The 15,915-nt window shown below is 43.8% G+C and overlaps 1 protein-coding gene across 1 annotated transcript in view; it reads left to right on the top strand.

Annotated features, from left to right (window-relative positions):
• Positions 1-332: 332 nt before the first annotated feature.
• The window catches only part of CLMP (CXADR like cell adhesion molecule), an 87,666-nt gene continuing 72,083 nt past the window's right edge, over positions 333-15,915 (top strand). Inside the window, exon 1 of the mRNA XM_039874826.1 lies at positions 333-714. Within this exon, the coding sequence (XP_039730760.1) occupies positions 348-714 (367 nt within the window). The 5' untranslated portion in view covers positions 333-347. The remainder of the gene's footprint in view (positions 715-15,915) is intronic.

Below are 15,915 nucleotides of genomic sequence, written 5' to 3'. Positions count from 1 at the left end.
GAGAGAGAGAGAGAGAGAGAAGACAGATTTGTGAGAAAAGGAATCAGTGAGTGTGTGTGTGAGAGAGAAAAAGATGCGAGAGACAGGGAGAGAAGGTCAAAGTGAGAACAGAGCAGACTGACAAGGCCTCATCCTTCGACTCTTGGCCTAAGTGTTACAGACTCTCCAACACAGAAAATCTGTCCTACACCGAGCACCCCGCGCAGCCACACCGCCTGGGTTCACCCGGAGTCCCCTCAGGCCCAGAGGTGGGGCCCTGCCCAGCTGACTCCCCTGCGGCGCCCTCCAACGCTGGGAGGGCGGGGGCGAACGAGGAGAGAGGGAGGGGTTGCCGGGAGGAGGCAACCATGTGGTTCCAGCTCACTCTATCCGCCCCCCCCCGCCCCTTTCTTCACTCCTTTTCTTTCCAAACAGGGAAAAGTGTTTCACGAAGCGGTAGCGTCTTTCCGCCTCTCCTTTTCCTTCCTAACCCTGGTCCCAGCTCCTGTCCAAGCGCTAGCTCGTGGGGCGCGCGCTGGAAGCCCCTCTGCGCCCGGGAGCGCGGGGCCGCTTCCGCGGCGGCACATGGCCGCAGACACCCAGCGCGCACCCCGAGGCGCCGCGCCCAGTTCGCCCAAGGTCCGTCAGCTGCGCCCCGCCATCCCAGGCAGCGGCTAAGCCGGGAGGTGCTCGCCCCGGGCATCGGGATGACCCTCCTCCTCCTCCTCTGGCTAGGTGAGTGCCTCGGGGCGGGCGGGAGACAGGACTGCCGGGCAAACACACTCCTGCGTCTGAGCCAGGATGCTGGCTTTCGTCGGATATTCCCGCAGTCCCTGGAGTGAGCCGGACGCCTCTGTCCCTGCCTCTCGCATACAGAGGAGCACATCTGGCTGCGGAGGACCGCCCAGTCGGCCATGGAAAACGGCTCACACATCTGGGCCCTGGAGCAGGCTTGGGACTGGGGGTGGTTCCTGGTCCAGTTTGGCCGTGAACCGTTTGATGTGGAGGGTCCTTTTGGGGGTTGGTGTTTAGTTTCAGGAGTATCTGGGGGAAACTGGAGAATTGGGGAGGGAAGGTTTCTTCAGGAATTTCTGTGCCAGGTTCCTGAGGGTGGGGGAGCTTTTTGTTTCAAACAGGCGCCTCCAGGACCCAGATTGGAAACAGATGTGTTGAAGGGTCAGCGGAAGGAAAGTAGGGGAAAGACGGGTAAAGGAAAGGAAGAGAGGAACAGGGCAGAACACAAAGAGAACCAGGAAGGTGCAAACCCGAAAATGACGGCAGGGAAGGAGGAAGAGGGGAAAGGGCAAGGATTTGGAAGGAGAGAGAAAAGAGGAAAATGAAATATGAAGCAGAAGAGCAAGACAGGGAGCTTGAACAAAGAGAGTGCAAAGAAGACAGGGGACAGAATGGAGTGGAAAAGAACAGAGAGAAACAGGTTCTGGGGCAAAAAGAAGAGCCCTCCTGTGTGTACCTTCTGGGTGTCACCCAGTTGGGACTCTGGAGACCTTAGAGACCCTAAAGCACAGATTTCCTTGGGCTGGAAGTATGGAGGTTTGCAGGACCTGGTAGTTCAGTACACAGCAAAGATGTGTGTGGGCAAGAGCTGACAGGAGGGAAACTGTGAATACCTGACGTGCCAGGGACAGGGAAGGCAGGCAGGAAAGCTGAAGGGAAGGCAAGATATGCACTAGCAAAGCACGGAGTCCACCTGGAGACAGGACCAAAAGTTAGCCAGAGTTCAGAAAACCAAAGAACCAGCCTGTTGTGGTAGAGTGAGTGCTGCCCTGGACACCAAGCCACTGGAGAACTAGTCCTGGTTTTGAACTGAGTGACCATGGACAACTTACTACCCAGGGCTTCAGTTTCGTTAGCTCCAAAACAAGAACACTAAATAGTTAATAAGTCACTTCTAGGTCTGACATCCTGAACAACCTAAAACACCAGAAGTTTGACAGGGCCTGATGTCTAGCAAAACCCTCAAACAAAGGGGAAAAGCCACTAAAAGGTTACTCTGAAATAGGTTTCTAAAGAGCTCTCTTTCTTTCTCTTCTTTTTTCTTTTCTTTTACTTTTTCTTTCTTTCTTTTTTTTCTTTTTATTTTTTTGAAACCTTACAAACTGACTAGGTGTATGCCATCTAGGCCAGCCTCAGGCTGACAATCACCCAGGTTAGAGGACTAAAGGAGGTAGACTATCCGGAACTATTGCTCAGGTAGAGCAGGTGAAGAGCCACTGTTTTCTGAGCTCTTTAAGATACTGACCAAGTATTGCAATACTACTTGGGTGCACAGCTGGCATATCTAGATGGCATCTTTGTTATTTTTGCTGGCCTCTACCCCTAAGCTACCAATCACCAAATGTTCAGTAGACTCAAACATCAAAACTGCCTTATTAAAAACATTTCTTATCATGCTGAGCACTTTATACGTACTATCTTGTTAACTCACTTATTCTTCATGCCAAACCTTTTGGCTACCCACTATTATTATCCCTGTCTTACAGATGAAGAAATCAAGGTGTAAAGAGGTAGATAAAACTCGTGATTAGCAGAGATGAGATTCAAATATAAGTTGCCTCCAGAGATTGCTCACTAAACCACCATGCTATACTGCCTTCTATCACTGTGGACGGAATCGTAAGGATATTCTCTGTGTAGAAGCCCAGTTAGGTCCTCTTCATAGAACATGAGATGTCGATGTGCTCCAGCCCTGTAAAAAGGGCCTGGGAAAGGGAAACAAAGCTAAGAGTTTTTGAGCACCTACTCTATACCAGCACCATTAGGGCACAGTTTATAGTAGAAAATGAAAGGTGACTTTGGCCCATATGGTCTGTTGAGAGAAAGAAGAACTGAAAAAGACATGGATCAAAAGATGTCACTGATTCACTCCCCTTCTTTATTTGGTGCCTACTATGTATAATCATTCCTCTGGTGAGAAAATAATCTGTTGGGTTGATACTCTGTCTTTATTATAGAAGCTACCTTCATGATTTCTTTCTTGGTTCTGTCTTTATAAACTGTTATAAACTAAAGATCATATAGAAGAGAAAAAGTGGACTGCCGACTTAGAATTCTGTGCAACTGGAGACTCAGTATTCACACCTTCTGTTAAGTTTTGCCACATCTATGCCTTTGTCAGACATACTCAGACGCATGACATCCCAGCTCTAAGTTGATGAAACTGTTCAAGTAAGAAGTCACAGAGGAGATGAGTGAAGGTCAGGACAAGGGACAAAGAAAGGAAGGAGACCTGAGATGAGGCTAGTGAACCAGAGATAGGCATGTACCTTACTTGCAAAGTGGCTTTAGGCCATGGTATGCCTGGGTGCTCTTTAGGAAAGCCAGAAAGAAAACCTTCAGAGTTGCCCGAATCCTAAAATCATCCACTGGTCCCTTGAAAGAACAGTTCTAGGGCTGCCTCTGGTCACTGCTGGCATGGTTTCTGGCCTTGTTTTTCTAGAGAATGCACAATATTGAAGGGAAGTCGGGAGGTCTAAGAGTTCATAGTCTGAATGAGGATGGACCACTTGACTCCATGCTTTCTGGACCTGCCAGTGAATGAAATCAATGCCTTGCCTCTCTGAGGTGAATGAACAATGCTCTGAGCCCCATGGAGGACAGAGAAAGGAGACTTCATGGACTCCCCTAGCCCCAGCCCCTCCTCTACTACAACCACCACCCCCCACCCCCCGCCCCCGAGGTTCAGGTCTTTGTTATTCCACCTGAATTTCTCTCCTGGACTTCTGTAATAGCTGCCACATTGAACTCCTGCCTGAACTCTCTCTTCTCCACCAGAGTAACCTTGTAAAACAGCTGGTATGATGCGAAGAATTCAGATTAGGACTCTGACAAGCTCTCTGGTTTCTCGTTCTGACTCTCTTGTCTTTAAAATAGGGGTAGAGGGATCTTGAATTAAAAATTTCTTTAATTTTGTGATCTCATATCTCTCTTCCATAAACCTTTACTAGAATCCATTACTTATAATATTATGTACAAACACTTCATTCTCATATTGAAGATTTTATACAATATCATTCCTTTCTTCTACTACTTTCTTCTACTTTTCAGGTAGCCTAAATTATTTCCTGTGCCCTAAACGTAACCTATACTTCTTTCTGGTTCTGTTTTTGTTTATGATAATCCTGCTACCAAAAATTCCCTCCAACCCTACAGATAAAAATCTTATTTACACTCCAAGTCTCACCTCAAATACTACCTTCTTGATATGTCTGTCCATGATTTCACCAACAGAATATACTTCCCTTCCTTTGAATCTCAATAACCTTTCTATTATGCTACTTTGTAGTCTAGTGATGTAATGCTTATCTAGTACTCCAGTTAGAGTGTAAGCTCCATGAAGAAAGGGACAGTGTCTCATTCATCATGAACCACTACGTAAACTAAAATCTTGTGAACTATTTATTAAATAATTGGATTTTTGAAATATTTGGAACATTTAAGTTCAAGAGAGGTGAAAGATTTGGAGGACTATTACTCTTTGTGGACAACACAATTATAAAGAGCCCAATTTTAACTGAGCCTGTTTTGTGCTTCCTTGCCCGTTCATGCAAATAAGACCAATAGTATTTTTTTTTTTTAATTATACGTACAACATGACTAGGGCAGGGACCAGATATTATATTTGTTATACAAACTTATTTTGTTTTATCGAGTATGTTAGTACCAGATTAACAATATTAGCAATAGACTTTTTCATCAAAACTTTTGCCAGAATGGGGAAGAAGCTTTGTATCCCAGAAAATGAGTTTGAGGAAGACTTAAATGCATAGTCCATTGGTCTGTAGTTTAATGACAGGTCTCAGTAGGATTCTATGTCCTTCCCTCATCTTCCCACGTTAATGATGATGGTCATAATAACGATAGATTCCCAGTAGGCATATATCTTGTCTCATTCTATTTTTATCTTGTGCTCAGCTGAGCAGCATACACTTGAGTGTATTTCATGAATGTATCTAATGATGATGACCTAGACAGACATTTTTAAAAGGTAGAGTCAAAAATTTTCAGAACTGAGGAAAAGCTAAGAGAGTAGCTAAATCAGTACTTCAGAGAAATTTGGCTAAAGTTAAACAGCTAGCTTAGTAGGAGGGCCAAGACTAGAACCCTAATTCCATGATCCATCCTGTCACACATTCTTGAAATAGAAAACGTCTCTCCTCCTTTTCAACTCATGTAGTTAATTAAGCTCCAAGATCACAGTTGCTCTTCAGATGCTTCAGTTAAATTAGCTAAATGCTGAATAATTGGCATTGGTTTTTATGTTGAGAAATTGCCTGAAAAATAGGGCAGATGTCGTAACATTTCAATTTAGCCATCATAACTGGAAATCCTGGAAACTTCTGCAAGTGCCTTGTATAATATCTAGTGTATTCAGGAAAAAGAGATTATACCCAAAGTCCCAAAGATATGGGTGTGTGCCTACAAGGAATAGAATGAAAAATCAATAGCTCTAGCTCCTTTGTAATTTTGCTGGGTTATTCTGGGCAAGTAATACCACTTTGAGCCTGTTTCTTTCTTTGTAAAGTGAGATTATTAGACTAAGGTTTCTCTAAGTTTCCTATACCACTAACATTCTCTAACATTTTTTTTTTTTTTTAAATTCTGAGAATTTACCATTGGGCTAGATGTGGTTGTGATCAGAAACACATGGGTGTCACCATACTTATCTGATTTTTTTCAGGCACTTGTTCACTCATGGCAATTGGTAATACATGATTATAAATCAAGAAGGGATGACTTCCTAATGTGAAGAGAGCAGTAGTGACTCCAGTCTGGAACTGCACTGTGGCACTGTCAGCCAGGGAGCATCGTTCAAGATCAGGGTGGATGGCCAGAGATCCCTGCCCAGGAAGTTTAGTAACTGAAATACCAAAAGGACCTCATCTCAAGCAGGGATAACCTACAAAATGTCCCCAAGTGTGGACACCAAGGATAGACTTCTGTGTAGAAGGTCCATTGTGTGAAACTACTTGCAAGCTCTAAGCATTTTTTTCAACTTTTAAAATTGAGGCACAATTTACATATCATAAAGCACACCCATTAAGTGTGCAGCTTTATGGGTTCCTTGTATGGATTTGCACTTGTGATTGGGTCTTGAAATATGAATGGTATATTATTAGCTCACTTGTAGCACATGAAGATTACATGGGTAGGATTATTACGACAGAATGTATTTCTAGCATTTGTACAAGGTTTAGCAGTTTACAAAGTATATTAACTTAACCTTATCTCATCCTCAGATCATTCTTTGAGAGTAAATGTCATTATCATGTCATTTTTTTTAGATAAATAAACTGAGGCTTAGAGAAATAAAATGAGCTTCTCAAAATGACCCTGTTAGTAAACAGTTAGTAAACAGGACACCAACCCAGCACTTTGGATTCTAAGACCTTTCGCTTTCCATTTACCAGGAGGCACATAGTTATCCTGAAATCGAGGCTTCTGTGCTACCAAGAAGAAAGGGGCAGGCTGAAGCAAAGGCTTCGTTTACAGGTCCCAAACCATAAATCCCACAGTAGAAAACTCAGAACATTTCTAACCGCTTCCCACTTCATTCAAATGGTTAAGAAATTATTTGTTTGGGATAATGACTATTGTTTATAACCCAGAATGACTACATATGTCATATAGGATTACTAGTTCCTTCCAATTAATCAGAAGACTCTTGTAGTTCTAAAGGTTATTGTTGTGGAGACCTTGCCTTGCTTTGAGGTCAGACACATGAGCTCCCCTTAAAAATACAGTGTTCTCGTGGGGATGAACATGTGTGATTGGGTTTGTCTATGTTGCCTTTTCTAGTTAAAACTCTGTTTTTAGTGGTTTGACTTCTTTATCCCTCTCCCTAAAATTATGCAGACTGTAGCAAAAAATAAAAAAAACAAAAATTCTGGTTATCTGAGCTTCCTCACTGTCTGGATTCTGGAAAAATAAAAGTTTATTTTCTTTGGCACCATATAGACCAAAATGGGAAAAAATGCTGAAATCACACAACCTTTATTTTGTTAGTGACAGTCAGTTGGACCACTGTGTGTGCAGCCTTAGCCAAAGTCTGGTGGTGACAAGACAAGGCTGCTTTGTTTCAGTAGAAGGCAGGGGAGAAAGCCATTTCTTTTGTGCTCACGCTGAGAAGAGAAAATGGGCAACCATCTTCAGAATGGTTTCCTTGTTGGTGTGGAATATGCGAGGTTCTTCTGAAGCCAGGCGGTAATGGGGATCAGGAGAGTTAGGTCACTAAAGGTGATAGAGGAAAGAAAGAAAAGAAGCAGGAGCAAGAGGAGAAAGAGGAAGGCATAGAAATAGCAACAGAAGAGGATGGAAAAGCTAAGCTGAAAATCACTGACCTCCTGGTGTTTACAGAGCAGCTTCTCTGAGCTCATTCTATTTCAGGATGGCAACAACAGCTCCTTGATCTCCCTTTAAGATCATCTTTAGCACTCACCTGTGTACTATAACATTTTCTACTTCATTCATGCACTCTAACTCACAAAACAATTGCAGAAGGGAGGTGCAGTCTATATAGTGCGGGCCCTGTGCTAAGCTCTGAGACTCCAGTAACACAACAGGCACAGTTTCTACCATCTAAGAACTCTGCCCAGTGGACACAACATATTCATAAAAAAGGAATTACAGATGTACGAAAGTGCTGTAATAGGGGAAAGTACTAAGGTTTTGACGTAGATGGTGTCTTGCGGAGATAGGGCATTTTTGTTCTGCAGGTCTTTGGGACTGTGTCTTGATATTTCTCCATCCCTCATGGCACTTGCACATTAGTGAGGTGGGTTGGTGGATCACCCCCACCATCATCAGAAGAGATATTTATGTGGTATGTGTCCTTGGCATTCAGCCAGGTGTTTTCTGGAGGGATTGAATCTCCTGACGCCCTTGCCTGTGGTCTCATTCTTCATCACAACCTGCCAGCTACACAACTACTTCTATCTCCTCATCCTTCATGAAATGTTAAAAGCGGGAGGGGGGGGCGGGGCAGGGGAAGAGAAAGATAGATCAGTGAATTTGGATATCATAATTAAGAATGGTCTATTCACCCAAGGTTTTAATGGTATTTGTCCACATGGAGAGAGAATAGGATGAAGCTAAGAAGGAATTTTCTGTTCTAGAAGAAATCCACTGTATCGAACAGAGACTCAGCCCCTAACAGAGTCTTACTTTTTTCCTTGTTGCGGGGAGGAAGGGATCAACTCCCAGAGAGGGAAATTGTTTTGTGACTTCATTATTTAAATTTAGGCTTGGGTTTGTAGAGATTATTCAGACTGGGAGCAATACATCTTCTGACCCAGCCTCTGTCACTTCTCATTACTTCCAGTGACAGTCTCAATTATTTCCAATCACTCTTCAAGGGAAGAGCAAGAGAAGGCACATAAGGCTTCCATGTGGATCAGCAATGTAGCGACCTCTATAAGAGCCTGGCCAGGGGTCCTCAGACCCTGGCTTTGAAGACCTCAGCCACTTTATAATTGTGTGGTCTTGGACAAGTTACTTCACCTTTCTTGCTGGGAGAGGCTTGTGCACAAATATTTGGAGGGTCTGTTTGCAGTCAGCTGATATCAGGTCAGCAGGACCAGCCTTCAGGGCTTTGGCCACTGCTGCTCCTCTACCTTGCAAACAAGCTCCCAGATGTCCTTCAGGAAACATCGCCCTTTTCTAGGACCCCAAGAATTGCATAGCCCCTATCTGTGCCCCGACTGTCTGCAAGTGCTCTGGAAGAGGAACTTTTTGTGTTATTTACCCCTGGGCAAGAGGTACCCTTCCTTATGCCGTTCAGCATGCTGTGTGCGGGTTGCCAGAGCCATATCACAGCATGCAGGCCTTCCTTCCTAGGCTCTGCCTTCTCTACCACCTGCTCCCAAAACACTGTGCCATATTGGGCTGCCCCAGCCTAGGCAAGTCCTGGGTAATTCATTTCTACTTTTATTGTCAAGTAATGCTTTACTGAGCATCTGCTATGTACTAGGCACTGTGCTTTCATCTGTGTAGTTTCTTGTATCCTCACAACAACCCATGAGGCAAGTTTGATTATCCATATTTTAAAAGTCAGAAAAGTGAGACTTGAGAGGTAGGATGTTCTGTCCTAGGCTGTGCAGATTGACTATCGCAAAATGGAAGATTAGATCTGAGTTTGTGTTCTGCTTCAGCTCTGATCTGGGGAAGGTGAGAATGAAGAGACAGACACACAGATAACATACATATAGTGACACATAGTCGTAGGTCACTCAGGGACTGAGATCCACCTAGTGTCTGAAGGTTCAGCCTAATAAGGAAGTGCAAGTTCCTACATTCTCCACTTTTCTGGCAGTCATTTGTCCTGACCAAAATTAGACCCCAGTGAGCCCAACACCCACATTCAAGATGTGCTGAATTATATTTCCTTTTTAAATTTGGGAGGAAAGGAAAACCTCAAGGTGAGAAGAAAAATGTCTGTTTTTTTCCACTGACCTGAACAGCAAAGAGTGCGATTTCCCTCTCTATTAAAGAGGGCTAAGCTGCGTGTCCCAGATTTCTGAGACCTAAAATCCCCACTTGGAAGAATTCTTGGGCCAGGCAAATAAAGTCTGGGTTTCCAGCAGGTCCTGGTCTTCCTCTACTTTCCTCTGGTGGCGTTCAGTCCCCCAACCTGCACCAGTGAATAGTGAATAGTGAAGTGCACCAGCCTCCTGCCTTCCCACCTTTCCACCCTCAAAGAAAGAGAGGCTGGAAATGGGGCCACCTCTCCACAGCCACCTTCTCTGCTCCACTTCCTCTCACTCTCTGTTCCCGGAGTCCTGCAGCTTCCCAAGCCCTGAGGAATCCAGGTGACAGTCCCTCACATGCCTGCCACCTTAGCCCAACCTTCCCACTGCTCTTTCTCTTTCTGGACCCAATATGGCCTGCTCTCAGATATGGCTTTAAATGAAAGAGAGATAGAGGGGAGACAGAGAGAGAAACAGAGAGAGACACACACAGAAACACAAATAGAGAGAGGTGGGGGACAGAGACAGAGAGAAAACACAGAGACAGAGAAAGACAGAGACATACAAAGAGAGAAAGAAGAGAGTATGAATTCTGTAAAGCTCATCTTTCACATGTTGGCTCTTTTCCTTTCTGTTCCCCTCTCCCACTTCTCCAAATTCACACCTTGCAACTTCTGCAAAGAAGCCCCTCCCCCTGCCCCCACCAGAAAGCCCACCCTCCTCAAAGGTTTGCTCTCAATGATCCTAAGCTAATTGTGGTGCTCTGACCCCTGGTCTGCCCTCAGGCTTCACAGCTTGCTTTTTAACAACTCCACACTGTTGGCCTCATTTCCTTTTGCCTGGGTGCTTCTTCACCACTTCTCCCTGACTAGCATCCCTCCATGACTATGGACTCCACTCTCAGGTGTCTGTGAAGGCTTCCCTGAAGCTCCCAGGTGGAGGGCACTACTTGCCAGTCTGTACCTTCTTTATGTCTTTGGAATAGTTTATGTCACAATATATTATAGTCAGGTGCTCTGTCTGTCCTGCGTGATTGTGAGCAGAGGACAGTATTGTATTGTCTATGATTCCAGGCCTAGTGGTACATGTGAGATATTTGGAAAATAGAGGAATGAATGAACACATGAAGAGAGTTATGAATGAACAAGTTAGTGAATGTAAAATGTAAGCTTATAAAGTGAAGGGATTACCTCTTTACTAGAGTACCGAGTACCTGTTATCTCTTTCTAGAATATATTTAATGGGGATTCTTTATTACCAAAAAGACCCAAAAGAAGAACTGGTCATTTTAGGCATGGAACAGAAGATGGTGAGAATATTGCAGAGGGCCTGAGAGGGCCTGTCCAGCATGCCTCAAAAACCTACCGCCTGGAAGGCCAACCACACTTAGTTGTTTCCTGAACAGGACTGACATGCAGTCATTGTAAGAGGATGGTTAGAATTGTGTAGTGAGTAGTTCCTTGAGTGTGCGGTTGCCTGACATTCTGCAAACATCCGCTTTAGATCTGGTCATGGGAATCCTACAGCAGTTCAACCCTTTTAGACTTCGATCTCTTTTCCATGTAAGAATTTGGGGGGCATGTGGCTTCTCCTTCCAGCATCATTCTGAACAAGGCCAACCACATCAGCTAACTCCTTACCTGCCCCTTTGTAGGTCCTCTGGGGGCAAATGACAAGGTTTGTGTACAGGTGCTTAGCCAATGCAGGGGTCCCTTTCCTGGCACATGGAGTTAAAGGTCATCTTCCTCTCTTTTCTCTTTGTCTTCTGAATTGGTGGATTCAACTTGCTCATCAGTGACTCTACCAGGTGATCCCCGAGGCAGGGCGAGCAGAAGCAGCACAAGTCAGTCAATGATTATAGAAAGTGATGGTGGGATTTTTAGAAAAATATTATTTCCAGGATTAGCACTTATACATATGGTAGCTTATTTAATCTTCATGACAGTTTGGGATGCAGATATTGTCAGCCTTTATTTGAGAGAAAAGATTCAGAGAGTTAGGAAAATTTCCCAGTGTTATATAGCTAATTCATAGCAGAATCAAAACAGGAAGTCAGGTCTTCAGACTCCCAAATCATCACTCATCCGGCTCCTGCCCCCCCATGAGTGGCAGCAACGTCCCATAGCACTCAGCAGGGCGCTCCACTGGCTTCTGTCTTCTCTTGTCCCATTGCTGCATCAGCTCATTGAGTAGGCATGGAATGAGCTTCTGGGAAAGCTGAAGATTTAATATGTGCAGTAACCAATCATCCTGATTTGCCTAGGACTGAGGGGTTTCTCAGGATGCAGAATACTGGGATTTCAGCACTAAAATCAGAATAGTCCAGAGAAAAACATTCAAATGCTCACCCTAGTAGTATAGCAGCTAGCTATCTATGCAAAGTGTGATTCTCAGACTAGCAGCAGTGGTATCACCAGGGAGCTTGTTAGAAATGCACAATCTTAGGTCCCACCCCAGACCCACTGAAAAGAAACTATAAGATCTGTGCAGGATCCCCAGAGAATATGAAATCATCTGAGAAACTCTAGAACAGGCCTTAATGCATCTTTCAGAGGAGTTGGGAAAATGGAGGACTCACACCTGAATTATTTGACCTGGGTAAAGCTTGTCTATAACCCCAGGTGATGTGCATTGCCATGAAAAACTTAGATTTATAGGCTGAGGAAGAAAGGTCACAACTTGACCCAATGTGGTAAAGGCTGGAGGATGTTTTGATGCTGTATGGGCATGAATAAAATAATAGTTAAGATTTTCTGTTTATCTTTGAAACAAGGATGTTCTTATAAAGGCTCTGAAGTTTCCTGGATTTTTTCTCCTTTTTACTGGGGAGAGTCTGGAGCTGTCAGTAGTGGACAGTTAATTAACCAGAGCGTGTGCTCCTGGGGCCTGGGGGACTCGGACACATGAAATAGAAGCACAGAGGGCAAAGCATATCGTAGAGCCATGCTTGGCAAACAACTAGAAGACTCTCAATGCTTATTTCCTGAAGGGACAGTGAGGCTACAAAAAGTGGTATTCCAAATCTCCATGTTTTCCTGTTTGAAGCCTGGCTCCTTGTCACAGAAACCTAACCCAGATTTGCAAACAAGTTGTCAGTGGTTAACTGGCCTATTTTTCCCCAATGTGAACACCTTGCTTGGGCATAAACAGAAGGAATGGGATCTTTGCTACAGGTGAGAAGGTGCTCGGTCAACTCCTCTTATGCTTCAACATCTTCTCCAAACCTTGGCTTATCTCAAAGTAAACCTGAGACTAAGCAGCTGCTCAAGTTCTTTAAATGATGGCGGTATGTCACCTTTTCTTAATCTTTTTTCTCTAAAACCTGACTGTCTGATGTTAAAATGATAGGCACCAGGCAAGGTAGGAAAAGACATTTGTATTTCTGATATTGCAGAGCAGCCTCAAACTAAAAGCAGCTTAACCCACATTTGTCAACTTTCTCTCTATTCCAAGTCACATGCCCAGTAGGAACTCTGCAATAAGGGCAGCCCAAGGCAGGGAGTGACAGGCAGGCCTGGAGATGCGTGTGTTCATCCGTTCAGTTAGAGCTGTTTCAGACAAAGCTGATTTCTGCTGTGATATTAATCTCACATGGACACCAAGAAATCAAACTGTCACTTTTCTTATAGTAGGGAGAGATGTCTCTGACCTAGGTTGGTTTTATAACTTCTTCTTCTGTATGAGTTGTTTTCCCTGGGGTCTCAAAGGGTTCGGTGAAGGTAGATTTTAGAAGAAGATATAGATTTCTGTTACAGAGCAATTCCTGTGTGGTTGGTACTGTGGGTGGGATTGGAACTGTATGTCCCCCAAGACCCCACTCATCACAGTCTGGTTGGGGGACCAGACCGAAAGAGGGAAAGCAAATGGTGAAAGATGTCAGACAGAATGTAATTAAATGCCAAAATGTTTGGTACAGACAGGAAGTGAAATGGGAGTTTTGGAAAAAGATAGTCATTAAGGTATAAGATCTTTTTTTTAGCTAACAGTGGAGCAAAAATATGTGTAATGTGAGGTGAATACACAATCATTTGAGGACATTGTGTCAGGGAGTGGGTGAGGAGGCAGGAGCATGGAGCCAATGAGCCTGGAGTGGAGGAAAGGGAGGGAGGAAGGACATGTGGGGGTGGGTTTGTGAAATAGTTGTTCTGGAAATAATACACATTCATAGTTTACAGGCCAATTTAGGGACCTACCCCAGGTGGTGTTGAGAGTGACTTTGGGCAACTCACTTACTGGGCTTTAGTTTTCACCCTGCACAAGGAGATATCGGAACACAGAATTTCTAAGTCCTTCCTGCTCTGCAGATGAAGGGCTCCGAAGTATTCCTTTGTGGGAGGCTGCCTCACTGTAGGCTATGAGCTGATCCTCTCACCTGTGCTCCCCGAGGCTCCCTTCCACTGCTCTGGCTCTGCCCCAAGTACTTCTCCTTGCACTTAGAACAGACCCATTCTGTCTAACTCCTAAAGAAACCAAAGCCGCTCCTGTCTCAGGATCTCTGCACTTGTTTCTCCCTCACCCTGGAATATTCTTTCCCCTGACCTTTGCAAGCCTGGCTCCTTGCCTTCCAGGTTTCAGTACAAGTATTGCCTCTGTGAAACCTTCCTGAACTCCACCCACCCTCCCTAGAGTTTCTGCCTGGTCACTCTCACATTACCTTGTTTTATTTTCTTCTTAACATTTATCACAATCTGAAATATTCTTTTTAAACCTCTGTTCATGCACTTGTCTACTGTTTGCTGTTACCAGAGTCTGGAGTTTGTATCACTGATTTCTGTATCCTCCATGCTTAGAACAGTGCCTGACACAGAGAGGGATGCACAATAAAGATATGATAAACACGTATGCTCTTTTCTGTATGGCACGTGTACCAACAGAGATGTTTTTTACATGAAAAAGTTATTTAATGAGCTCTTATTATGTGCAAAGCTCCTTGTATTCATTATTTCATTTAATCCTCATAATAACTCTCCCAAGTAAGTGCTATTAGGATCTCATTTTACAGAGGAGGACACGGAATGTCGCAGAGGTTAAATCCTTACCGGAGGTTACACAGCTAGTAAGCCATGGAATCAGGATTTCAACCTAGGCAGTCTGATTTTAAAGCTGGTGCCATAAGATAATATATCATTCATCTCATCTAAGTCAGTGCCTCTCAGACTTTAAGATGCTTATGAATCACCTGGGGATTTTGTTAAAATGCAAGATCTGAATTTAATGGGTCTGGAGTGGGGCCTGAGATTCTGTTTCCAAGTTCACAGCCAGTGCTGGTGGTCCATAGAAAATACCTCTTGGAAAGGAAAAGAAAGATGGAGGGAGAGAAACTGAGGTTCAGAGATGTTAGGTGGCTTTCCTTAGATTATATAGCTAGTTAATGGCGGACTTGGGACTCTTGCCCAGTGTCCTGGCTCCTAGCCCAAATGAGGGTCCTACAAATCTGAACTACAGCTGAGCCTTGAGTCTAAACCTTCCCCAAAGCTTTCCAGGGATCAGAGATGGGTTTCCATCCTTCCATCCTGGACTCTTCTACTGTCCCCTCCATGAAGATCAGAACCTCAAAAAATCCATTACTAGAGATACCATCCTTTTGGATTTGTGACTTATATTTAAAACGTCTTGATTGTGCAAGTTTTATGGGTGTATTTACATATGCCAAAACTTAACAAACTGGGTACCTTAAATATGTATGCTTTATTGTTATGTTAATTGTATCTCAGTAAAGAGGTGGTTTTTTTTTAAGTATTCAGAATCAGTGTCAAATAAATTCCTCAATAACAATACTTTTGATTACTTAAAACCCTAGTCCCTGAAGGCACTGTGTAGTGCTAAATTATTCTGTCGGGGAGGCCAAGCCTGCCAACACAAAAAAAGATAGTTAAAATGGAGAACATCTAATTTTGCATTATTTCTCACTCAGATGCCCACTATCCTCATTCTACCCCTTTACCCCAGCATTTTCTTGATTTTCACAGTCTAAGAGACTCAGGCTCAAATCCTTGATTTCTGTCACTTACTAACTAAATGACATTGGACAAATTACTTCTCTGAGCCTCAGCATTTTGCTCATCTTAACATTAAAATGGAGATATCTTAGGGTTCTTATGGAGACAAATTCAGTTGACATATTGGGTGCCTGGCACATAACAGGACTTCAATTCATGATAGTTTGCACAATTATTATGGTAACTGGAGAGAAAGTGTCAAGGAAATAGGAGTGTTTACTTTGTAAAAGAAAAGAGCAGGATGGAAGATAAACATGAGAGGACTTTCTTTAACTATTTACAGGGCTTTTGGGTAAAAGGAGGATGTGTGACTCTGGTGTAGTAGAAAGAAAACATTGTCTCTGAAACTCATTGGCCATCTATCTTGGGACAAGTCACTTAAACCCTTCCCTCTGAGCCTCAGTTTCTGTATTTGCAAAATGGGGACTGATACTATGTAATTCAGGGTGTGGTTG

Source organism: Pteropus medius, unplaced genomic scaffold, assembly GCF_902729225.1.
Source record: "Pteropus medius unplaced genomic scaffold, Ma_sr-lr_union100, whole genome shotgun sequence".
NCBI classification, from domain to species: domain Eukaryota; kingdom Metazoa; phylum Chordata; class Mammalia; order Chiroptera; family Pteropodidae; genus Pteropus; species Pteropus medius.
The sequence above is the reverse complement of the archived record's forward strand: the minus strand, read 5'-3'. Positions and strand labels throughout refer to the sequence as shown.